The sequence below is a fragment of the Tetrao urogallus genome (assembly GCF_951394365.1).
Source record: "Tetrao urogallus genome assembly, chromosome: 5".
Lineage (NCBI taxonomy): Eukaryota > Metazoa > Chordata > Aves > Galliformes > Phasianidae > Tetrao > Tetrao urogallus.
This window is the reverse complement of record NC_136818.1, coordinates 24,139,966-24,165,631: the sequence shown is the minus strand read 5'-3', so window position 1 is coordinate 24,165,631 and position 25,666 is coordinate 24,139,966. Positions and strand designations below refer to the sequence as shown.

Below are 25,666 nucleotides of genomic sequence, written 5' to 3'. Positions count from 1 at the left end.
CACCTCTGGGCACATGCATGCTGCTCTCTGGTCATCCTGGCAGCGGTCTTCTCCAACTCTTCCTCATGAAGGCTTCCTGGTGTACTTCTCACCTTTGTGAGAAGTGGTTTTTGAGACCACAGTACTGGTGCTGACTGGTTTACATCCTGGTTCTTCCTACAAGGCTCCTGTTGTGTCTGCATAAGTCTATGATCTTGCAGGTGTCAGACCAATGGTTTGCATAAGCGGTTTTGCTTTACATCTGCGTGTCAACATGGTTATTGAACATGGTGGTGACTGGTTTGACAGCTGGACTAGATGATCTGAGAGGTCTTTTCCAACCTTAATGATTCTGTAATGCACCTCACTGAGACAGATTTTGTCACATTCCCTGCCACACTTTGTCCATGCAAGACAGCAAAGATGGCAGGCTTGGCCTCCTAATTATAGCCCTTCCTCACCTTCTCACTCTCTGAGGTTTAATTAGCAGGAATTTGGCTTGGTTTATCAGCACTTTGGTCATTTATTTCTTTCCTCACAGTAATTATGCTATCCTGTACCCAAAAAGGTAACTAAAAGTTGTTTCTAAAATAACAAAACATTGCAAATCTTCACTGAGACTTCAGAAAGTAGCTCAGTTAACAATTTGCCCTAAGAACCAAACAAACCATAAGACAGCTTCTCGTATAAAAACCAAATTCATCCTGTGAAGCATCTCCAATATTGTGCTCAGCTGGTACTCTTCTGGGAGCGACTTTTTACACAATCTGATTGTGACAGAAGAAGGCGGAATGGCGTTAAACTACAAGAGGGGAGATGGAGGTGAGGGAACTCTTCACTCGGTGGTGAGGAGCTGGCGGAGCCGCCCAGAGCTGTGGGTGCCCCATTCCTGGAGGTGCCCTGAGCACCCAGAACCCACGGCAGGAGTGGAGCTCAGTGATCTTTTAGGTCCTTTCCAACCCCACCATTCTGCGGTTCTACGATCGCCTCTGCTTCGCTAATAGCTTTGTTTGTGGTACGCTTCAGAAACTTGCGTTAATAATGACGCGCTCAGGACGAGCCGCTGGGCGGTGCTACACGCGGCCGCCCCGCCCGCCGGACCCTACGTTCACTCCCGGGTTGTGTGGCTGCCATGGCGGCTGTGCGGGACGTGGAGATCGATCCTGATGGCACGTTCAAGTACATCCTGGTGCGGCTGCAGCGGCCTGGCGGCGGGGAGCAGCGCGACATCGTGCGCGGCACCAAGGCGGCCGAGTTCCACAGTGCGTGCCGGGCGGGAGCGGGGCTCTGAGGCGGGGAGCGCCGTGCGTCCCGGCTCCTCTCTCACCCGCCATTTCGAAGCGCCTCAAACCGCGTTTGTCCCGCTATGCTCGCCATACAGCCTTAATTACTGCTCGTGCCCGTCTCACAAGAGAAACCCCCCTTCGGCTCGGAGGGAAAACTGGTTGCAAATAGCTGACAGTCCTAGTTATAGGGCTCTGATGGCTCTGTTCTCCTTGTACAGATCACATCTTTGAGAAAGTAAATCCTGAGATGGAGAAGCTGGGATACGAGTGCAAGTGCCTTGGAGGAGGGAAAATTGATCATAATAGCAAAGAGAAGAAAATTAGGGTGTTTGGGCTGTCTACAGTAAGTGCCTCTTGTATTCCTTTCCATCTCCGTTGTTCTGGAGGTTTTGTTTTGTAATAAGTAAGTGTGGTAACGAATCAGAGCATAATTGTTCCTTGGGAATCTCGCCTGGCTCCCCTGTGGGGAAAACACTGCTTTAAGGGCAGGAGACCAAAGCCAAAGGAGCAGATAATGCGGAATGATAGCTACAAACAAGGCTAAAAGTGGAAATCAGCGTTTCCTGGCTCACAGACTTAGTGACAGAGGAGGAATAGCCTCTTTATAGCCACGGGGTCACGATTCAGCTGGAGTGTGATCTTTGGCTATGGAAACGTTGGCTGGCAGTTGACCAGCTGGGTTGTGAACAGTCTGTGTGTGTGAGAAGGGCGCACCCAGTGTGGGTGGGCTGGGTGTTCGGTGAGCGAAGGTACAGCTGTGCACAGGTCTGTTTTTGTGAGAATAAAAGTGGCTCTGCGTGTGGAAACCTGAGCGTTTCTGTTCTGTGCAAGTTACTGAGTCTTCTCATAAAGAAACTTCAGTGGTAATTTCTTGAATTGAGGGAATGTACCATAGTCTGTTTCTTGTGTTGCTCTGTGATGCAGTATAGCTGCTTCTGTAGTAATGCTGTGAGCAAAGGTTCCTTGCTTTTAATGTAGATGAGAACAGAATAGTCATCGCTTTACATTTAAAAAAAATTCAGCTGATTTGATAGAACTATTTTAAATCTGCTAACCTTAACCTGATAACACGTTCAAGGCCTAGTCCCTATTGCTTAACTGTTGTTAAATGTTATTGTTGCTTTTGTTCTAAGATGACGAGAAGGAATGGTTTTAAAAGAAGGAAGATGCAGATTAGGTTTTAGGAAAAAGTTCTTCATGCAAAGGGTGATGAGGTGCTGGGACATGCTGCCCAGAGAAGCTATGGGTGCCCCATCCCTGGAAGTGCCCAAGGCCAGGCTGAATGGAGCAGCCTGATCTGTAGGGGTAACTGGCCCATTGGCAGGGATTGGAACTGGATGGGCTTTGTTGTCCCTTCCAACACATGCCATTCCATGGTTCTCTGGTTCTGCTGTCTCTGCATCTCTGGCTCTTCCATCCCAGCTGCTTGCTGTTTCTATGATTCTTTGACTCTTGCCAGCTGGAATCATGTGAAAAAACTCACCGCTTTAGGATTTGTGCTAGGGAGAGAAGACAGTGGATAATACTTGCTCTACTCAAGTCTCTTGATTGTGAATGCCTATCATCATTGCATTATTAGATGAGGTTTGACACCTGCCTTACTAATTTAGCTGCCAATTTACTCTCAGAAGTAGCAGTTAGCACTTGAAACACACTGCCAATGGAAAGTGCTTTTTTTTTTTTTTTTTTTTTTTTTTGTGATTCTTTTTGGTACCTTGAAACATACAGATGAGCACAAGATGAAAGCAGAGTTTTACTACCAGGAGGGCATCTGTTGAGTAGAGACCTGGAGATTTGAAAGACTTCAGCTGTAGGTCAGAAGTTGGTATAGAAATCATTTTGATGCTTTTCTTCACTTGGAGATTTGCTGTCAAACTCTTAAAGAAGATTATCTTTTTTTTTTTTTTTTTTTTTTTTTTTTTTTTTTTTTTAATGAAGACCAGAGAAACAGATTCTTTTAAAGTAGATGCTGTGTTGTTATTTGCAAAGCTGAATGGGGGTCTTCAAAGCAGTTACCAAAGCAAGAGTGATCTGTAGAATTGTGATATAAAATGAAAAGTATAAACCAGCAGTGTTTTTTTTATAGAGCTCCATTATCTGGTAGTTTGAAGAGTTTGATGCATTTTCTAATGCTTCAATTCAATTTGTGCAGCTTAAATGCTAGTTTACTTAAGCTGTTCCTTCAGAGATAGAGCCAGTGATGAATTATTGTGTGTTGTATGAATTGCTCAAGCAATCTTGAAGTTTTTTCAGTCTGAGTTAAATGGGTTTCACTGAATATTACTGGAAAAAGGCAGTAAGGTGGAAATAACAGGTTTTTATCAGTAGACTGAAGTCTTTGACAGGTGACAACTTACTTGTAGTTCTGAAATAAGAAATCAAGATTAGTAACTTCAGGCAGTCAAAACGATGGAAGCGCACCTTCTATCACAACTCTTCAATTTCAGTGAAAGACTGAAACTGTGATCAATGATTTAAAGAGAGTTAAAAATGAGATAAGTCTGATGATGCTTTAGTTTGGAGTTGTAGTGCTGAAGATTATTTGTGTATGAAATTATGCCAAAGAGATAACAAATAAAGACTTTGGTCCCTTTGGTGACTAGAATAGTACTCAGATGTTCACACATGGCTTCCTGTTCTGTTTTCCTTCAGCTGAGCTGCAGCAGATGCTCGTAGGCTCATATGTTGATGTGGGTCAATACAGTCAGTAGTTTAAAAAGAACATTCAGTAAATAGAGTGGCTGAGGGATTGGGAGTGTTTTAAAGTAAGCTTTTTGTTAGAGAAATCGTGGTGTATAAAATGCATCCTGTTACTGGAGATCGACTCATTTATTTTCTGCAAATTGGGTTGGGGGAAATTGGAGATGATAATAGAAAAATGAAGTGCTATACTGCAAGAGCAACTTTTTTTTTTTTCTTTTTTTAGAACGTGCATTTACTTCTAATTTTTATTTGAGCTTCTTGCAGTATCAAGCTGTAACTGAATAACTTGTGTTGACAGCAATTGAATGGTTCTGTGGAGTCGCTTTCTGCACTTGTCTAAACTCTTGCTCTTTCTTGCAGGGCTATGGAAAAGCAGATCATTCGGTGACTGTAGAGATACTGAAAAAAGTGTACACAGATTATGAAATTACATGGTCAGATGACAAGAAATAAATTGGCTACTTATGAATGTGACAATCAGTTCAAATCTGGAAACTTTCTGTGAGTTGTGCTTCAATAAATAGAATGGAATGTATGTTATCATGAACCCGGAATACTGGACTCTCCTTTAATTTATAGTACAGTTAAATAATCCCCAGGTATCTCTTAATTTGCAGATCATTGCTTTGTGCAAAAAAAAAAAACAACTTCAGAAAGTGATTGTATGCCTGGTACTCAGTAACCAAGAATAGCATGCATGTCACTAATCTGCAGCTTGAGCACTTCCCGCTTCTATTTTCCTCTGGGCTTTTTTTCCCCTAACATTCAGTGAAATAACTGTAACGGATGCTGTTTAGTTGGTGCCAGTATACAAAACTGATTTTTTTTTTTTTTTTTTTGGCGTTGTCCTTTCCCAAAACCATCAGATGGTCTTCAGGAGGAAGTCGTCAGCTAAGGGTAGCGCATGTTAAAATAAACAGGCTTTTAAATTTAATTTCCTGAAACACTTTATGACAGACTTTAATGTTTCTCTCTACAGTACTTACGAGAAAGACATCGTTTATACAGGATTTCTTACTGCAGTGACTCTCAAAAAGTATGGGGATGGGGCAGGGGAGAAAAGGAGAGACTTGAGCTGAAAATTGAGTTGCCAGTTGACCTCTTTGTTTCGTAATAAAGAAATTGGGCTTGATACAATGGTTTACATTATAAAAAGGGAGCTTTGAGGGTCCTCTAAATTCTATTATTTTCTAATGTAATTTAACTTGGAAAAATGCTGTTTGCCCTACCAATAATAAGTCTTACAAGTAAGACGAAGATTTTTTTAATTCCAGATCATGAAAAGAAGCAGGAAACTGGTCACAAGAGCGATGATGATTTAGCAAGTAGAAAAGTCTTACTGGCTTTCCTGATCTAGGAACAACACTTTTACTGATGCTGAAACAGCAACAGAACAATGAGATCACAAAATTAAGTGTTGAATTCTGCTTCCTCTCGGTGTGTCTGCTGACTTCTAAAAGCAGAACAGAACTCATCTGAAGTTATGGAAATCTCAATGCTGATTTCACCTGAGAAAAATATCCTATACTGATTCTCTTATCATTCTAAAATGGGAACTTGATTACAATGTGTTGGGTTTCCTTTTTTGTAAGTGTGCAATCACTGTGTGATTGTGGCTCTAGCGGTCTTCACTTGAAATTCCTAAAAGATCTGATTCTGTATTTGCATGAAAACTGAGCTGCTTGAGCAATCCACGAATAAAATGAGGATGCTGAACAAAGGAATGTTATTAAGCCTGAGACAGGGTGAGTTTGATCAAGGAATGTTTTCAAGAGGAAGCATTACAATTGTTTAGTGCCTTCTTTATTCGCTGTAAATACATGAGATTCTTGTTCTTAACTATATTCATTGTCACAGGAAGTCAAGATTTTTTGTTGTTGTTGCTTTAGGTACCATTCTCTGAAACAGCACCTAGCAGGTGGCCAGTCAGCATGTGCCAGCAATGATTTGTCTTCAGGCTGAGGTATATAAAATAGCAAGTAGTAGTGGTGTTCCAACTTTCCATTTTTGACAAAGAACTGTTAACAGTATTTCATTGACCTGTGCCAGGGCTAAATCTTTTTTTCTGTTCCCCTGTTCACAGTCAGCATTTGTCTGTCTTTGGCAGGTTGCAGTGCAGTCACAGCCTTAGCATCAAGTGACTGCTTTTTTCCCTCTCTGCTATGAGAGAGCACTTCAGTAGTGTCCTAAGCATCCATTTAAGTAGTCTACTTATTTTTGTTCCATAAACAATTCTAGTTAAGACTCTTCAATGAAGTATGGGAAATCCTCTATGGCTATCTTAATAGCAACATGGTCAAAATAGGAACCTCGCAGTTGGCTTTCATACGCAGAAATGACAGGAACTTACGTAATACTATGTGACTGAAGTCACTATTGTAGTAATTCCTTTTCCATCTTCTCAGACAGTCTTTTCTGCCTCGACTTTATACAGTCTCCCTTTACCTAGCTTACTGTAATGGTTGACTATCTCTTAAGTTTTTATTTTTGCAAGGACACCCAAAGCATTATTGCTGCAGTAAAGCAGCATGTGCTGACAAGAGGTAAGATTGATGTACCTGGTACAGTCATGTAATAGCTTTCTGTCCAAAATAATTATACAATGTTATTTTCTTTGTGAGTTGTTGGTGATTCCAAACACTTGGGACTGGATTTTGTAGTTCTCTAGTTTTGTTTGCAGTTTTTCTTATAGTAATTTCTTGAGCAACATAGTCTTGTCCCACTGTGAGCATCTTCAGCCTAGGACGCAGAAGAGTGACTTGTAAGCAGACTTTTCTGAAATTTTCTGAAAGTTTGTTGCCCTGCCCAACTGCTTAGAAGATTGAAGAGTTATGATAGTGTTCAGCAGTGCCCCCAGCAGCCTGAAATTACAGTAATGGAAGAAGGCAAGTTTGGAAAATGGGCCATAGCATGTGGGCAGTTAGTATCTGTGAAGGTCTTAGAAAAGGAAGTAGTACAGATGGTTAGAATACGATAAATACAATCACATCCCCCTCTGGTGGCAAAGCAGCAAAGCGCACAGGTATGCAGCTGATTCTGAAATTTGTTGCTGCAGTTAAATCATAGCTGAGATGGGAGCCTGGCCCTTAAGAACTACTTGCCCTATATTAGGGAGCTAAATGATCGCCCTCAGGCTGTGCTGGCACTGCCAAGGAATGTGAGAGGGAGACTGGGAACAGTGACTTGCTTTATTTTTAAACACATACAAGTAACAAAATGGGCTGAAGAGATGATACTTTATGCAGGACTATACTTTTCTACCAGAATCAGAAGAGTCCTTCACTTCAGTCAAGCATCAGAATTTGTCAAAATATTTTCAATAGCTAGAAAAGAACAGCATTAACTCATCCATTTTGAATAACCCAGTAAAATTTAAAAATACATATGAGGATAAAAATATTTTGTCTTTATCAAGATAATTTTGGAGCACTGCTGGAATTCATGTTAAGTGGAGTCTTTAAAGGCTATTTCTAAAATAAAGCGCTTTAGCCCTTCCTCAACTTCTTTCACTATGCTGCTCTTAAACACCTTCCTCTCCTCGAGGAATTTTTCGAAGAGGTAGGTACCCCCACCGACCCCAAAATAATGCACTTTGCTTGCCAAATACACACGGCCATTTTTAGCCAACAGCTGAGCCAGCGTATCGTGCAAAGCACCGTAATAGTCGGGGTTATAGATGGTCTCAGACGTGAGAATTAGATCGTATTTTGAACAGGGCTTGCTGCTGCTTAACAGGAGCTGGCTGATTTCAGACCACCCTCCAGAGAAAAATCTGCACTTGGTGAGCTTGTCAGGCAGGCACTCTGATTTCTTGCGCTTCTTTGAAGAAGGCTTAATATTCTTTCTGTCATCTTCGCTGTCAGCCTTACTGCCATCATTTATACAGTTAGCCACCACATTAGGCATGGTTATTTCCTCAATCACTGTGCTGTTGTAGTCCTGAAAGTGGACTTTCTCAGCATTTCCCCTTAAGGCGACTATTCCCAGCAGTCCAGCCCCGCACCCAAGATCCAGCACTGTCTTGTTGGCAAACTGGATTTTGGCTTCAGAAAGGAAATCCATCAGATCGTAGGTGCACTCCCAGATTTTCAGTCCTCCCTCATAGACTCCTGGGATGAGATCAGAGTGAGAAGAAACACTTTTCGACACAATATCTTCTTCATGGGTGCCATCTTGGCATGTCAGTTCCACGACAGACATATTTACATAGCACAGCCCTGATACTGTTTCCAGGACTTTATTTTCCAGTACCTTACTGACATCTGCAGGGATATAGTGCTCCTTAGCAGCTTTGATGCAGACTTTTTTCTCTGGCAGCCTCGTCTCTGGGTGTTTGTGTGTTGGAGAACAGGGCTCTGTCTCATTGTGAGCATTGGGCTCTTTGCTTTCATCTTCATCAGGAAAAAAATTAAATCGAAAATCCATTCTCAGGAATAACAGACTGGGAAGTTGCAGCCAGAAGTACTCATCTAAAAGCAGCGCTGATGTATTTCTCTTTTAGAGGATATTTTCAGGCACTTATCGCTGTGGAAACGAGCGCTCGGTGGGCAGCATACCCGCTGCTTTGCCAATGAATCAAGCGAATGATTCCTGCAAACAGAGCAAGCATTTTTACACAGTATCAAAATGCCAGAACGCTAACGCCAGCAAACTGGTAGCAACATCCTAATTTTCTGGTTTTTTTTAAAAGAGAGGAAAACTTCTAAACGCATTTTAAGCACCCGTTCCCCCGGGGGCCCGCTCCCTACACCCACCACAGGCTGCAGCGCTCAGTCCCCCTCCGCCTGGCACGCGTGGTTGGCCTTCCGCTTCCATATGCGCATGCGCACCGCCGGGAGACAAGGGGGCGTAGAATACGTACGCAGCGGCCCCGCGGCCGCAGAGGCTGCTGGGAACGCGGCGCCGAGTTGAGTTTTCCCGCCACCGCTGAGGGGAGCGGAGCGTGTCGTGCCATGTCTCAGACCGACCCCGAGCTGCTCCTGCGGGAGCTGGGCGGCTGGGACTGGGAGCTGTGCCGCAGGGAGCTGCCCGCCGTCCTGCCCCGGCTCCTCATATCCTTCCTGAAGGGTGGGAGGGGGGCGGGACTGCGGTAGGGGGAGCCGGGGGAACTCACACGGGGTACCCTGAAATGGTGGCGTTGTCCCGCGCAGTTGAAGCATGTAAGCCTGTGGGTGGGTGTGGGGTTTTGCTGGAAGCGAGAGCTGAACTTCACCAAAATAAAGGCTAGAAATAGCGTGTGGCTCCTGGAGAGCTTTTAGTAATTGCCCCTGTTCCTTCCCATCCCCCAGAAAATTAAAAAAAAAAACCATAATCATGGCATACAAAGCATGCTTCCAGGACACAGAAGTGTTCTGATATGCTGAGCACCTGTGCTGGTTATGGAGCATCCCTTCGGTTTGTGGGGTTCTGTTTCTGCTAATGCCTTAATACAGTCTTACTGCAGATCCTGAGTTTCCTTAACGCTTTTACTCTATGTATCAAGAGTCCGAAGACTGGACTGAGCACATCCGTAAGTAGCAGCCAGCTGGTTGTCTTTATGCTAAGGCTTATTGTGTTGCACATATAAGTTCTGCGTGAGTTAATGAGCTCTGCTCTCACCTGTGACTTTTCTGTCATGGTCCTGACCAATCCTGCACCTTGTACGTTACAGGAATCACACACACAGCTTCATAAAATCTCATAAGATGTGCATGTAAGGCTGTTTTTTCTTTGCCTCTATTTGTGATTTTTAGGCTCTTGAAAGGGGGAGGTGATGCTTTCTGTGGTGCTGGCTGTTATCTCACAGGTGGCCAAACCCTATCACCTACTTCTGTGATCAAAAAATATTGAGATGCAGCTGTTTAGGACTCTTGCTAACATTCACTGCTCAGCTATGTGTCAGCACATCAAACTGTTGTAATTATCTGAGATTAAGAATATGGAAGTTTCCAGTTGTATCTAGGTGCCAGGCTATGGGTAAACAACTGTACTCAGCCTTCAACCAATATAGTCCAGTGTGATGCTGTTGCTGATGGTTCTGTGCATGTCGGAGCTATTATTATTAGTGTTTTTTTTTCAGCTAATGTGACATACGTAATAAGTGACACGTTACATTTCTTCTCTCAGAATCGGATGTCTGATCTGTTTCTGTTCCATGCAGTTCTTTTTTCCCTCTGTTCAGTACCTAGTACTTCTGATAATCACATGGTTTTCAATAATATTTTAGAAATGTTTTGCTTTGCAGGTGTTTTGAGGATCCTGACTGAAATGTTTTTGCCTCATATCAGCCTTGGAGATTTGGAAGAAACGTTTTTCTCTAAAGTATTACCTAAGGTATGCCACCTTCAATTGAACGTGACATTTTCTGTCAGTACAGTACTGAAAACCTGCTTACAATGCATTGGTTCTTCTTTTGAGGGCTCAGCAAAGAATCATTACTTCGCATGCAAAGCTTGAAATAAATATTTGACTGTTAAAAGTTTAACAGTGTTGCTGGATTGCTTCTGTGATTTTTACCATTCTATACAGTGGGGAGAGGATTGAATAGTGTCTTATTTTCTCTATTTAATAATAGAATTGCTTTTTTTTTTCTTCTTTTTTTGAGAATGTTGGGCTTTGTATAGAGCAACCAAGGTGGGGAATTTTACTTTGAGGCCAGCTTTCGTGATAAATAAGCTGAAGAACCCAATACTCCTATCACAAATAATTTTTGTCATATTTGTGAGTAATATTTTGAATAAGCCTTTAGGCAATATTGATCTAACATATGTTCTGTTTTTGATTAAATGGTATTTTGTGCTGTGGTTGTATTATATTCTTCAGTGCATGTATCTTAATGGTGTTAAAGCGGTGCTGAAATGCCAACTAAAGGTTCAGGCCTCATCTTGTATATTTTAGCAAGCCTGTAAAACTGCCCAGTTGATTTCCATTTCCTTTCCTGAGTGTCCTGTGGCAAATTTTAGAGATACAAGAAAAGTGGCTCATAGCATGCATCTCCTGAGCAAGGATTACCGTGCCATACCCTGCATTTACCTGGCAATTGTCTATAATTTGGGAAGAATAGATGGTTTTCATATCTTGGTATATCGTTTTGTTTACAGTGTATGTTCTAGAAAGCATTGTTTTCTCCCGTGAGTTATCTTGGTAGTCTCTGACTCCTGTCCAAGGGAGCACGCAGATATAGAAGGGTGTTGCTATTTATTATGTGCATGTTTATAAATAAAATATTTAAACTATGTGAATTTTTTTCCTGACAGACTCTACGGTTATATGATAAATTGATGTATGAACTCTCCAGTGAAGCCAAAGGATTAACTGACCAGAATACAGAGTTACGCAGTACTGTAAGGAATCTTTTACAGGCAAGTCCATTATGCTTAGGTTTTACCTAATAAATTAACTGGGTTTTTTTGAGTGTTTATGCTGTCTGCTAACTAGCTGGCAAAAATGTAATCCAAACATCATTGCAATTGAAGTTCAGTTAAAATTTTATGTATTATTTGACTGTGTTTAGCCTGTGATGTTGATCAGAACGTAAAGAAAATATCAAATTCTGCATAGTTTCTAATGCAAATTGAGTGTGATTCTCCATATTTAAAGACTAAATGTGGCAATTATTATTACAGCCATTTAGGAGTTAAGATGTTTTCAAAGTAGAGAACAGTAGCAAAAAGAAGTGGGGAGTGGTATCAGAAAAAGCATTGAATTTGTTGATATTTTGTAGACCTATATTCGTCTTTAATAAACTATTTATTGATGCAAATAGTGGTGAACTTTGAATGTCATAAAATCTAGGAGCAATTCTGCTAAGAAAAAATGCTTCTGAAGTTTGTACAGGAGTTGGAAAGCATTAATTATGGTTGTTTCTTCTTGATTTAAGACTGTAGTGCAACTCCTGGAAACTCTGACCAGTTGTGTACGATACATCTGTACACTGCAAGACTGTGTGCCCTTGGAGAGTATCCGCACCCTTCCATCCTCTGTTCTTTATGTAATAAAGAACACATTTACACACTGCAAGGTAGGCCTGTGTTAGAAGGAGAAAAATTGTCTGACTGATTGTTTTCTGGGAGATGATCCCTTTATAAGAAGATCCTGTTTCAAAATAATGTTGCTGTAGGATTGCTATTAAATCATTTACAGCATGTACAAGTACAAAAGTTATTTTTCATCTGTCTGCCCACCAATTTGTACCTGGTGGTGGCAGGCATAGGCCCTCTTATTTCCAAATTTTGCATCAGTGTCAGTTGAACATAAGCTCTGCTTATGAATGTAGGCTGTGATATCTGTGCACTTCTGATAGCTGCAGGAGTTTTCAGAGCTACAAAAGGTGATGAAAATGGTGCTGCTTGCCTTATTTATATGTGTGTTCCAAAGTGGATTGAAAGTTGAAATGAAAACCTTTTTATTAGTTACAAGGAGTAACATGTATCAGCTTTTAGATGCAACAGTAATGCCCACTTAAACAGTCAATATGAAACGAGGTTATTGTAAGGACACAACAGCTTTTGGTGAGCCTTCACTTTCACTGTTCACTTTTTGTTTCTTACGGGACCATTTACAGCCAGATTTGAACTCAGGTGCCATACCTTTTATGTAACAATTTTAATTCTGAAGTTTTGAGAAATGTTTGGAATGCTGCTTTCTTTGTTCTACAGCTATACTGTTGTGTTCAGAAATATGATCTGAGATTCATGAATCAAATGCTAATCCAAAGCCAACTGAACTCACCAGAGCCAGACAGACTTCACTAGCTGTTGATTAGGCTGTGCAGGTGAATAGCATTTCATATTTAGCAAGCAGGTGTTGGTATCAGAAACTACAGATCTAGCTGCGTATTGAGTAGAAGCATGTACATCTATGCTTTGTTCTTTTTGAAAGGTCAGTCTGTGATTCCTGAACCTTTTTTTAACCTTGTCTTCCCCATTTCCTATAGGATAGCGAATCAGTGTACTGTGGGCATCTGCACTTGATTTCTGACCTCTTGCAAGCTGTGTTCAAGGAAACTTATTCTCTTCAGAAACAGCTGATGGAACTGTTTGATCAGATTTCTGTGGGGTCTGCATCTACTGAAGATGACATCACAGATATGGTGTCAGGTACAAGTGGATCTAAAGGTTGTTCGTTTTGCTCAGTCTTTTTTTTCTTTTTTCTCTATGGAAAGAATGTTTGAATCTTTAAGCATGGTTCTGAGTTCAGTTCCTGCAGTCCTGACCAGCCCTTCGGAAGGCAGCGTTTTGCTGCTTGAAACCCTGTGTGTGAGACGGGGAATGTTGAATGTGTTTGCTTGAAAGGGGCAGCCCTAAGAACTGAGCTATTCTCCTGATTCAGCATCAATGCGGTGCTGTCTGTGAAATTATGACTGCTTGAATTCAGTTGTTGCTATTCTTATTTCCTTCATAGTAATTCACACTGTGCTGGAGATCTGCTCTGTCATTTCCAATATGGACCATGCTCTTCATGCCAATACATGGAAGTTCATAATCAAGTATGTCTATAAAATCCTGAATTTTATTGCGATCTGAGCCATAGTTCTACATAACCAGAGTTTCACTAGCTTCGTGTTCAGAATTTCGAATGAAATGGAAATTAGAGAACTCAATTTCTTTGAAAATTTAGCTAGTAAGTAGAATTCAATGCACCGTCAGTGAAAACAGGAATCATCCATGAAGAAGTGATAGAAGCTTGACTTGAGCATCTGAAAAAGCTTTGTTGAATAAATAGTCTTAAGAGTTCTGACGTGCAGTTTTGTAGATGTTTCTAACTTAAACTGTGCTGTCTTGTGCTTTCAGCCTACCTGCCCTCTGTGCTTCTGTCATGGTTACAAAGAGGGCAATTTTCTCTCAGTCTGTTTCCCTTCAGTGTGGATATTGCACAAATTAATGTGGTATAAATCGGCTCAAATAGAAGAATTAGTTGTTTGGATTTGTTCTACTTTAGTGCGTGATCACTTGTGACAATTAAACATCTCATTATATTCCTCTTTTAGGCAAAGCCTGAAGCACCATTCTCTGCTGCAGTGCCATCTGAAACACAGTGACATCCTCAGCGGTCTGTGCAACGATACTCTGCTTTCTTTTCACTCCAGTTTACAACTAGCTGAGGAAATGAAGATGTCTGACATTCAGGTGAATTAAAAAGCTTCCAAAGCTGCCACTGAGCTTCTGCAAGATAAATTCACTGTGCCTGGGGTATTATTTTTTTAAATGTTCTTTTTAGCTCATGTGTGGTGGGCAGAATACCTTGTTCTTTTGAAACTGTATGCAAATCAGGCCACTTGACTTCATTTGTATTGGCACTGGAAACAAATTTCCCTCATTTGCTATGGGAGTTTTGTTTATTTCCTAAACTGATGAAATCCCAAGGTGAACCAAAAGATAGCATTTCAGTTCTGAATATTGATATGAAAACGTTGAGGATTTCTAAAGTTTGTCTCCCACTGCTGCTGAGTTCGCAGAGAGTCAAGTGTGAAATGGGTTTTGAGTGCTGCTAGCAATTTAAATTTCCTCTGAATCCTGTTAGTCTGTATTTGAAGTTTGAGACCTGCTCTTTTGGACAGGGTGGCACTGACCTCAGGCTATTCCAGAAGACTGTCAAACTGTGCAGATTCTTTGCCAATTCCCTGATATACTACACCAAGGTAGGTCTGATTATTTGAATTCTCTGGTGGTGTCAGATTGAAGCCAGCGTACTTTAACATGCAGCACAGTCTAATGGTCTGGATGCAGTGTTAATAGTTAGAAATGCCACTGTACTGATACCAATTCTGACACGAATTTCCTCCCCTCTTAGTTGCTATGTTTAAGTTTCCTCATTAGTAGAAAAGATGCTGTAAACTGACCCATTTTTAGAAAGTATGTGAGATAATTTTGCTCTCTAGGAGAAGCAGTGGTGATGTGCTCTGCATCCACTTTGTCCCATGGGGTAAGAGTGGGAGTTTGATTTTTAGCATTCTGACTGGATGAGACAGCCTTACAGTGTATGTCAGAGCATTTAATGTATGGCTGTTGCAACTCTTCTTACTATTTTTGTAAAAACAAGTCTAGAAATGTCACTATTTTCAGTAAATTATATATATGTGCATGGTAATTAGACAATAAGCCATTCCTGGGATGGTCCTGTACTTGTTTTGTGCTGTAGATTGTTAAAACTTAATCTGTTTTTGCATGCTTAGTATTCACACACTAATATAGCAGAACAGAAAGAGAACATTTAATTGTGTGTTCTATAATTTAAGTACCTTTCAAAATTAATGACTTTTGCAGGAATTTCTTCCTTTCCTGTCTGACTTATGCTCACAGTTGCATCAACTGTTCCTTCAGATATACAGGTAAGTGAAATTCAGAGCATCTAGGATTTTTTTCCCAGCTTAACTGTCATGCTTTCAATCTCTTAAAAGCTCCCAGTGGGACTCCGGTTCTACCTAAAGCAAAAGCTTTTATTAATGTGATGCTTATAAGTATTTCCTTCCCTAATCTGTAAGCAGCTTATCGTTTTTCTTTCAAAAGTTTTGCTCTGTTTGTTGCATTGTCTGTATTTCTAATGTGTTACACATTTTAAAACTCCCAGAATGTGAAGTTTTCTTTGCAGTGTTTAGAACAGTGCTGAGTTTTGAGCTGAAAGACTAAATACAAAGTTGTAACTCTCAGGCTGTAGTAGATATTAAAAAATGAGGAGTCCTTTCTCTCATTTATATAGCAGTAAGAGGGAGAGCACGAGTTGGCTTTTCTGTAGTTGTTTTGAAAAGTAATGCCACTGAGAATGTTTGGTTTTTTTCTTCTTTCCTCAGCAAATTTCCTCCCAGTCTTTATGCTCCAGCGATCTCAGAGGTACATCAAGATGAAATATCGCGGGTTTTTCTTGTGGCTCTAGATCCTCTCGTCAGTCAGCTTCTTCCCTTTAGCCCTTTTATGGAGCAAGTGCTAAGGGACACTTCAGGTGTGTTTAAAACACAGCTACCATCAGTGCAGTGCTATGCAGCCATGTGTAAGGGGCCAGAATTTGTATGGTGACATTCTGGACCACATTCTGTACTGGCTTGCTTGCACCGTTTCTTTTGTTGTTATTGTGTTATAGTCAGCTGAATGCTAGTTCAGATGAATTGCATAGAAGTTCACATTGCTGTTGAATGCATGTTTTCCAAAGTGCTCACAATGACTTTGCAATTAATTTGGTTAACAAATCCTATTAATTGTACTGTTTCACACGATTTCATTCCATATTTGCCACTAACATTTAAAGCACAATAACCATTTTATGCTGTGCTGTTGATTGAGGCAGATATTTTTCCTGATACTTTTTTTTTCTGTGAAAAACAAAATGTCTTCAAAATGGAAGATGCTTATCTTTGTCATAACCACCTTTAACATTTCTGCACTGACCTGTGTGTTATAATTCTGGATAGCTGTGCAACATTGTGAGAGTTATGATGTGAGCATCAGTTGCTCCTTCTCTCTGTGTAGGCTGGGTGGGCTTGCTTCTCTCCCACGTGTGTGCTGTGGTCTTGTGGCTATCATGACACACTCAGGAGAAAACTTTGAGCACTCAGTGTCTCATCCAGTGCTGTCAAGGGGATAGGAGGCACAAGGCACGTAGATTGTACTCTTTGCAGCAGTACTACAGTATTTTAGCTTTTAATGGATAAAGGATATTGCATTTATTTTTCACTTCAAACACAATTAAACATTGTTTTTGTTCTGAGTGTGTCTATAAGAGACTTTGGATTGTTTTACTGAGAACTTCTTTGTATCACCAGTTCTTCATCTTCTGTCAACTGCTTAAAAGCTAGTTTCAGCACCATATATATTTACCAGGGTGATTAATAGCACATTTCAAAACCAATTCTCCAGGTCTTCCTGCTGAGCAGCAGCTGCCCCAGTGTCTCCTTCTGATTACCATCATGGACAAGCTGTCTTCTCAGCCTGAAGAAGTACAGACTCTCTGGAACACAGGAAAACGGTACCAAAAATATTTTCACTGTAGTTCCTCACTAGAGGGATCAGTCTGTGCAGGCAATGGGGCTCAGCTGTTAGGATTTCTCTCACAGATTTGTGAAGTTTGACATCCTTACGCTGGGAAAAACAAGACTTGGTGTTCTGCTTCAGGGCTGAAGGGTACAGATCAGAAACATGATGATCATTGTCATCCTTTTCAACACAGGCCATTCCATGGTTCTGTGAATATCTTTGTTATTTCAAGAAAGGGATGATACTTAGACTACGTCCAGGGCGAAGAAAGAGATATGTATATAATGTTGACACTTTGCTAAGTTAAAATCTTGCATTTTTACGCCTGAATGCTCTAATAGTCTTTGTAAATAGTGCTTGTGAAAGAGGAAGGTAGTCAGAAATACAAATCTAGCATATAAATAAAGCGCTGAAGTTACTGCCATAGTTTCTAGTTGAAGACAAAGCTTCTGTAGTAGAGATGGTGTTTGCAGGATTTGGGGCTTGCCTATCTGTAACACAACTGTTATCGTTTTTCTTCCTTCCCTTCTTCCTCCTCACTCCCCCACCCCCAGCCTGTCTTTTCTCTCAGCTCTTTTCCAGAGTTTCCAGCAATGCTTTGCCGAGCTTTCTCTCCCTGTTTGTTTGCCAGAAGTGATCAGTACAGGCCAGCCAACAGTCCCCATCACCCTGTACCACTATGTCTGTGTCCATGTGTGCTCCTTCATTGCTTCCACACTCCCATCACAATTTCCTCATCTGGTAAGACTGATGTTGCTTATCATCTTTTCAGCTGTTGTGTTGCAAAAATAATATTTTTAAAATAATGAGTTATGCCTAATGGTGCAGCTGAAGAAATGATTGAGTATCAAGTGCTTTGACTTGCTCTTCAAAACGCAGGGGTTCAGTTACACACAAAATGTTACCTGTGAGGAAAGGGGAAAATCAAGCTGCTTACAAGTTCTTGTGGAACCTTATTGTGTTGGAAATTCTTGTTCTCTTCCCACGGGGATACCGAGTTGTTAAGAAAACTTCAGTGCTTTCACTTATGAGGAAAGGATTGATTTGTGTTTAAGTAAAGCGCCAATAAAAATGGCAAAAAATAGTACAGTTGTTTAAATGTGAATGTATGTGTGTGTGTACATACACATACACACAGCAGTTGCCTTGCAAAGAGGAGATGTGCATCATGAAATATTTTGAGAAGTGGGGCACCTTTAGCTCTTTGTAATGAATGTATGCACGTGTTCCAAGTTTGCAAAACTAAAGCTGCTGGGTTAATATTGTGGCTGAGTAGAAAGCATGAGGATCAGCTGTTAAAACATTTCAAATTGGACGAGCTGAGAATCCTACTGTGCTAATTAATGGAGTAATAGTAGTAGTAGGCCTGCAGTTTGTTTCTGCTTGAATTTAGATGAGCATTTTTTCCTCAGGAGCACGCTCTGCTGGATGCTGTGCTGGGTTCTAGTATGATCACATCCCTGCTAGCAATGGACTCATGGTGCTTCCTTGCTCGGTAAGAGATTCTTATTACAAATCAAGCGGGATTCCACAGATCCAGTAGTTCTGTTACATGAGAGAGAATTTTAAGACAAACTTGTCCCAGCATTGAATTATTTTCAAATATAGAAGTAATTTGACAATTAGGAACAGAAATAGCTCAGCCATTTTTACTTTCATTCAAGGAGAACATAATTCTGTTATTTGATTGCTTTCTGGAGCAGTTCTCAAGTAAATTTTATCTGTGCTTAAATGTGTTAAGAGAAATGGCCATCTCTGAGACAAGATGTATGATATTTAATTTGTACAAGTGTAGGAAATACAGACTCATCCGTACTTTCATCTAACTTTCCTCTTTTTCACATTTCAGGTATGGAACAGCTGAACTGTGTGCTCACCACTGTATGGTGATTGCTCACTTGGTAAGAATCAGTGATGTTTGCAATTCAGCACCGGTTCTGATCCTGGTTCTACTGCAAATTTCTAAATCACCAAAGATGAGAGTTTAATGGTTCTTATCCAAATCCAGAATGGAGATGACTTTAATTCCTCATATTGGGCTAACAATTAGCAAAACAGTACTGTGAAAATACAAAGCCATCTAGCTAGTATTCCTGATGTGTCCTGCGTTGTCTTATGTAGTGTTACTGTTGTCATCTCATGTAGCAGTTCTTGGAACATTCAGTACAGAATTCATTTGCTGAGTGGTGATTTTTTTCCTTAATTTAATTAGGTTCATTTCCTATTTTCCTAATCCAGATAAAGTCGTGGCCCAATGAGTGTCATCAGGTCTCAGTCTTGGGTGTTCTGCTGAAGCGCATGCTGTTCTTGATGGCTCCAGATCATCAGGCAAGTACAGCACTGGCTGTGCCTTTAATAAACAGCTCTGAATCAGAGCCATGTGTCTGAAGTATCTTCCTCCTGTCCTTCAGAAATGTCAGGATGTTGAGTGTTCACTAGTGTAAATTTGTTAGTGTTAGATCCTAATTAGTGCAGATGTGCTCTTCAAAGCAAGGCAGGCATGTACACTTCTCTATAGTGGTACACTTCTCTGATAGTGACACACAGTAGTGTGTCAGTGAAGTCCTTTCTTGAAGTATGGAAAGAGCACATCTCCCTGATTTACTGAAACTGTATTTCTGAATCTGAAATTGTACACGGGACATAAAATCTAATTTGTAGTCGTCACTTGTATTCATTTAATAGAGATTATGATGAAGAATCATGCTGCAATACCTAATAACTAATACCAAGAAAATCAACATAGTAAGAAGAGTATTAAAGTAATTTCAGTACTTGGGAATACACGTCTAGCTTTTCTTTATATATACTTGTGTAGATAGATTGCATCAGCTGCATGGGGTGACAGAAGTGGCTGATCATCTGTTCAATCACTGTTGCTTGTGAAAAGACAAGTAGGCTCAAATTTTGTTGCAAAGTAGTCTGGAGTAAGAAGAATAGCAGTCTGCAGAAGCAGGCTCTTAAGGTTCATCATGGCAAATGTTCAGACTCTTCCTAATGCCTAGATGAATGTCAGCAGAACTGACTTATTATTAATAAGGAGACTGATTACTGCAAGCAAACCTATTGGTGTACTGCTCTTCAGGAATGAAAGTTTCTCAAGTTCTCTGATATAATCTGTTGGGATGGTTTGGGGGTTGATTTAGCAAGGTGATGCACATTTATGATCCTTCATCTCTTTCTTCTAATATCTGGGGCCATTGCTTCAAGTAGCTGAGAGCATAAATAGCTTAATAGTTCTGATGTCCTACTTCTGGCAGGGAGATGGCAGTTCTGTATTTTGTTGTTGGGTTTTTTGTTTGTTTTCTGTTTACTGAACAAATGGATTTTCTTGAAAACTATATCACGTAAAACTTTCTAATATAATATTTATAAAGCAAATAGGAAGTGTTTTCCTATGCCTAGTCTAGTATTAAATGCACTCCCCAGCCCTGCATGTGACAGAGGGGTTGGAGATTCATGATCCCTGAGGTCCCTTCCATTCTGTGATTCTGTGATTTTCTTTTCCTTGTTGGCTTCACAGCTTTTTGAGTTATTCAATTCTTTTCTGGTCCCATTAGTTCATATTATTTTATGAACGAATGAATTTTATATTTTTATTTACAGGTGGAATTTGCTCACAAATTTCTCCCGGAAGAAGTGGAAAACTTGGCTGTGTGGCAGCACGTGTCCCTCAGAGCCCTGAACCCTGATCTTGGGAAGCGAGTGGTGCGGGAGCTCTGCATGGCAGCGCTGGCGCAGTGCAGGTGGTGGCTGAGCAGCAGGCGTGCCTGGGGAGAGCTCCAACCTGTGGTAAAGGAGATTTGGTTCTCTTTGTGAAAGCATATGAACTCTGTACTACCTGACCATGAGGAAGCTGTGGCTGTTGCCTCAGTTTTTTTCTTCTATCTACTGCACAGCTTTTTTTCTATACCTCGTCAGTAAATGCATCATCAAGAACACTAATGTTAATGTTTCTTACAGTGTGCAATGCCTTGGGGGCCTTTACTCTGAGGGTGATAGTGGAGATCTTTTGGTTTATTTGTTACTCTAGTTGCTTTTTGCTCTCTGGGTGAGCAGATGTGCTTTTCTTTACAATTTCCAGTTTATATCATATTATAAAACTACTTGCAAAGTCTGGATGGTTTTGTGTGGAATCAAATCTGAAAGGTGCTCACTGGTCTCCCTGGCAAAAGCAGGGAGTGGAAGAACCCAGAAGGTTCCATGCGAAGTACCGGCTGCCAGCTTCCTCCTGGCAGTGCAGCTAACAGTTGTAGCACCATCTGAGATCCCACAGAAGTTACGGATGGTTCTCCTCACTTTGGAAGCTTTACTGGCCATGGGGTTGGTGGATTAGCTGTGCTGTACAGCTGTGGCACAGCCCATTAGGCTTCTTGCCATCTGGAGTCGTTATAGATACTTAATGTGAACCTGGGGTTTTTGTTTTACTTATACAACATTTTTTCCTACTAGAATGTTGCCTTTTCTGTCTTGCTGGTTACCTGCAATTTTTCTGGTGATACTTTGGAGGCAGAACTTCGGACATCTATTTTGGGAGTGCTTGGTCAGTTCTGGACTTTCCTTCAGGCTAAGCAGGTGAGAGGATTTACTGTTCTGACAGTGGAAACATGATGTCTGTGGAAGGCTGCTGCTACTACAGCATGTCTGTTACTAAGTTGTTTTACTTGGGTCAGACCATTTCTGTAAAGCACAATTCTGTTGTCAGGTGGCTTGTCTAATAGATAGGCTTGTGCTAGGAAATGGAGTTTGAGTTTCCCCAAATGCATGGCTCCTTCTTACTGCGTCTGTCACTCAGTGCCAGACTTGCTTAACAAAAAGTCTGAAATACCTCATTCTGATTCATCTCAATTACGTATTTGGCCTATGTTAAATGTCTATTAGAAAGTGAACAAAACCCATGGTGATACTGGTTAGCACAGGAAAGCCTACAGAGCTAGTAACTTTCCTCTCATATTTGAGAACAGGGGGTAAGGTGATCTCCCCCTTGTGACTATATACCCAATCATTCATGTCTGCAGCTGGAGTCAAGCAAACAAAAGGAATTATCACAGTTACTACTCCAGATTAAAACAAAACAAAAACAAAAACAAAACAAAACAAAAAAAAACCCAAAGGAAAGGAGTTGAGAAGAGTCAGCAGTGTGCCCTTGAGGAAAAGAAGGCTGATAATAACCTGGACTGCCTCTTGGGAGGAGTGTTGCTAGCAGGCTGGGGGAGGCAATATCCTTCCCCTCCTCTCAGCACTGGTGAGGCCACTCCTGAAGCTGCACTCCCCAGTCCAAGAGCAAGATGCAACTCCTGGAGAGGGTCCAGTGAAGTGCCACAGAGGTGATCAAGGGACTGGAGTGTGTGTCCTGCGAGGAGAGGCTTAGGGAGCTGGAACTGTTCAGACTAGAAAAAAGTTTTTGGGAAGATCTTATCAATGTACATGAATATTGGAAGGGAGGGTGCGAAGAGCCACGCTCTTTGTTTTGCTTATATTGGTGAGTGGAGGAAGGAAAAGGGGTTTAAGAAAGATCATTAATAAAAGTCTGAGGAAAGGATCTTGAAAAATACAACCACTTAGAAATATGTATTTGTATTTCTATCTCAATCTTCTCTGCTGCTTATGATGTATTGCTTTAAATGTGTAATTAGGCTAAGAATTTTAGGATGCTACTGCAAATACTTTAGGTAGTTATTCCATAAACTGAAATACACTGATAATGCATTTGCTAATACCTTGTGATCTGTTGAAGGTCTCAGATGAACCATGTCTCCAGCAGACGTTGTGTTTATTACTTCAGCTTCTGGAGTTTTTCATCCAAGCATTAGATGCTCAACTAATTAGCCAGGTAAAGAAAACAACCAAAAATTACGAGCAATGTGCTTCATGAAAAGCTTGTTCTTTGTGATTTAATGACATCCCAAAGTTATCCCATGGCTTGGTCTTTATCCCCGCTAGTTTTCCTCAAGCAATAGCACACCTTCTTTTGTTTTCAGTCCCACTTCATAAAATCAACATCCTCAGATTCAATGATTACACAGAGCAGCATTCATCTGTTATTCTGTTTGCTGGGCTTTGTTTCCTGCAGATATTTTCCCTGCTGTCTTCCCTTCTCCGGATGGATCCCCCTGATCACGTTCGTCAAGCAATGCTGGATTTTCTCTCTTCTGTGGGGAAGGTGTTTATACCACCAGAAGTACAGGTAATAATAACAGTGGTTTTACTTAGTCTTTAGACTTCAGCGAAAAGATGTTCAACTATTGAAATATAAAAGATTGAGTTAAATACATATAGATGTGCCACGACTTAATCATCTTGGAGATTCATTTTTCATTGGCACCCCGAGTGCATGTAAGATGCTTCGTTTATTTATTTGCTCATTGCTTCTCAGCGGTTAGAAAGGGCTGATGTCTGAGCCCCTAAGAAAGCATTTCACCCCCTTACAGAAATGTGTTGTCAAACAGAGCAGTAGCACTCTCACATTTCATGAACCTGTGCCTTGAGCGTAGACCAATCCTTTAATAAATCAATCATTCTGGTAAGATACAATTAACTGCTAGTAATTGATAGATATTTGGTCTTTTTCCAGAGGCAAGTTGTACCCCAGCTGTCCTGTTTGTTTGCTTCTCTGCTAGCTGACCAAACCTGGTTGATTCACCAGCGTGCACTGGAGGCATTCAGACGCTTTGCAGAGGTAAGAACAGCAGAACTCTGGATGTAATAGCTTTGGTCATACAGGGATTGTTGTGTCTTAAATGTTTGCTGCTCTTCACTGAAAATGCAGGATTTTAGTTACAAATGCTATTGCACATAGGTCAAACTCCTCATGCAGTTACTTGTGATTTCAGGAGCTAGAAGTGAATGAAAATGAAACGTTGGTTGCTTAGATTGATTGCAACAAGGAAGGTTGTTTAAAATACTTTGTCACCAGAGAATTCTTCTGATATTGTCACAGAAACGTTTTTCTTTGTGTATTTCTTTCTTGATACGAAACTAAACTACTAAAGATCTATTACCCAACATTTCTGACAGGAAACAATCCATGAAGATGTTGTTCCTCAGTGCCTTGATTCTGAAGAAATTAAGAATAAAGTTGTTAATTTTATGGCTAAGGTATGTTGTTGAATCAGCTTACTGCTTTCTTAGTTGATGTTGCACATATCCATGATTTATGAGCCTGGCTTCGCTGCCACACTCCTGTAGGTTTTGGCTATGACTGTGTCCATGCCATCATCTACAGGCAGATTAAATAGCTAAGTGTAAGTTAATAAACTGTCCTGTTAAACTGTGATCTGGTTGAACTTTTCTATTTGCTTAAATCATGAGGATTAACAAATGCTATTTCTATGCACAGTGTTCTTCCAGTACTTCTCCATTTTGATTTCAAATGCTTTGTGTTTCCCTCAAGAAAAAAAAGAATAAATGGCAAAGTTGCAGTTGTTGTTGTGGGCAGATAAGGTGTCTATGAAAAAAGACAGTGATTTCATCACACTGTGTTATTTCCTTCTTTCTTTTTTTCTTGGACCAGCTTCTATAAACTCTCACACATTCGGATTATTTCCCTAATTGTTCTGGTACTTATTAGAACTGCTGAAGGCTGGTAATGACTTCTTGTTTGTTACCTCTCCTGTGGCTTTCTCCCTAGGTAAGGCAAGGCGAAGAGACAACAGAAGCACGTATAGAACGCCTGAAACAAGAAAGGATTACCTGTGGTGCACATTTTATGAAAGTGGTTGGAGAAGTGGAGTCAACAGGAGAGGTATGTGTACTTCTTTAAACTGCCTTGCCTCTATTGTAGATTTCTGCAATTTTCTGGGGGAACGAGGAAGTATCTGAAGAGGTTCAAGTCAGCCTTTGCTGCCTTCCGTGTTCTAGGAACAAAAGGCTGTGTACAGTCCTGGACCTCAATATTACAGCTGCATGCTCTGTTCTGCCTGTCAGCCAGAAAGAAGTTGCATGAGACAAGGGAGTCTCGTGCAGCTTTCCACTCTGTGAGGGTTTCTTGCATTTGGGTGGGTTCTGATCACCTCTAGAAGGGATTAGAGATGTCTAATGCTTACTTAAATTTGCAGCCTCTGGCAAAACGAGCGTGTCATCCCCCGTCTGAGGAGCAGTACAAGTCAGCAGTAGGCACAATGGAGGGGGCAGTGGAGGCCGTGAAGCTGCTGCTGCAGAAAGGATCACCCCCTGCATGGGTTGCAGTGAAACTGGAGGCTCTACATACAGCTATAGCCATCCTCAGAGACAGCATACGGTAAGGTGGCAATGGGGTGTGAGAGATGCTGAAACCTTTCAGCTCTCTGTTGTGAGGGAACTGATGCTTTGTTTGTACCATGGCTGCTGGAGAAGAAAAAAACTGTGACATGAGGTGACGCTCTGCTGCACTGCTAAGTCTTGGTTAATATCCCCAAATGAACTGAGGCCCGTCTTTCATACCTGCTGTCTGGATGAGCAGTATGTTTCAATGGACACCTCTGTGCTGACTTTTGTACACTGCTGCCCTCTAGGTTAGTCATCTTAAGCTCTGCTGTGATGATAAACGTTTCATGAAATTTTATTTTGAATATTGCTACGTTTGAATCTGTTATTTTTACAACAGTTACCGTTGTTCCTGTCACACATGGGATGAGCAGTAAGTGCTGTGTGTTAATATTTTAAAATACACTTAAAAATAACAACATAAGGCTCTATGCTGTTCTCTGAACACTGTTGGTTTCACTCCAGACTAGGGTCATCTTTTAAAAATAATCTTTATTCATCACAGTTAAG

The 25,666-nt window shown here is 40.9% G+C and overlaps 3 protein-coding genes across 3 annotated transcripts; 2 read left to right on the top strand and 1 right to left on the bottom strand.

Moving 5' to 3' along the window:
- Positions 1–1,111: 1,111 nt before the first annotated feature.
- Positions 1,112–4,421, top strand: LOC306946276 (14 kDa phosphohistidine phosphatase-like; the record flags this gene model as incomplete). Its single annotated transcript, XM_079535261.1, has 3 exons — positions 1,112–1,241; positions 1,484–1,608; positions 4,329–4,421. The coding sequence occupies 3 exons, from the start codon at positions 1,112–1,114 to the stop codon at positions 4,419–4,421; spliced, it is 348 nt and encodes a 115-aa protein (XP_079391387.1).
- Positions 4,422–7,412: 2,991 nt separating this feature from the next.
- On the bottom strand, positions 7,413–8,393 carry METTL18 (methyltransferase 18, RPL3 N3(tau)-histidine; the record flags this gene model as incomplete). The annotated part of the gene is made up of 1 exon (XM_079535157.1): positions 7,413–8,393. One exon carries the CDS (start codon positions 8,391–8,393, stop codon positions 7,413–7,415), a length of 981 nt encoding a protein of 326 aa, XP_079391283.1.
- A 527-nt stretch (positions 8,394–8,920) lies between these two features.
- FIRRM (FIGNL1 interacting regulator of recombination and mitosis) lies at positions 8,921–25,155 on the top strand (the record flags this gene model as incomplete). The annotated part of the gene is made up of 24 exons (XM_079535211.1): positions 8,921–9,035; positions 9,451–9,477; positions 10,192–10,280; positions 11,204–11,308; positions 11,827–11,967; positions 12,883–13,045; positions 13,350–13,434; positions 13,936–14,074; positions 14,506–14,586; positions 15,212–15,276; positions 15,736–15,884; positions 16,796–16,904; positions 17,467–17,653; positions 18,325–18,407; positions 18,762–18,813; positions 19,151–19,240; positions 20,519–20,704; positions 21,365–21,487; positions 22,650–22,745; positions 22,986–23,099; positions 23,487–23,591; positions 23,930–24,010; positions 24,543–24,656; positions 24,970–25,155. The coding sequence occupies 24 exons, from the start codon at positions 8,921–8,923 to the stop codon at positions 25,153–25,155; spliced, it is 2,685 nt and encodes an 894-aa protein (XP_079391337.1).
- Between the last annotated feature and the right edge of the window lie 511 nt (positions 25,156–25,666).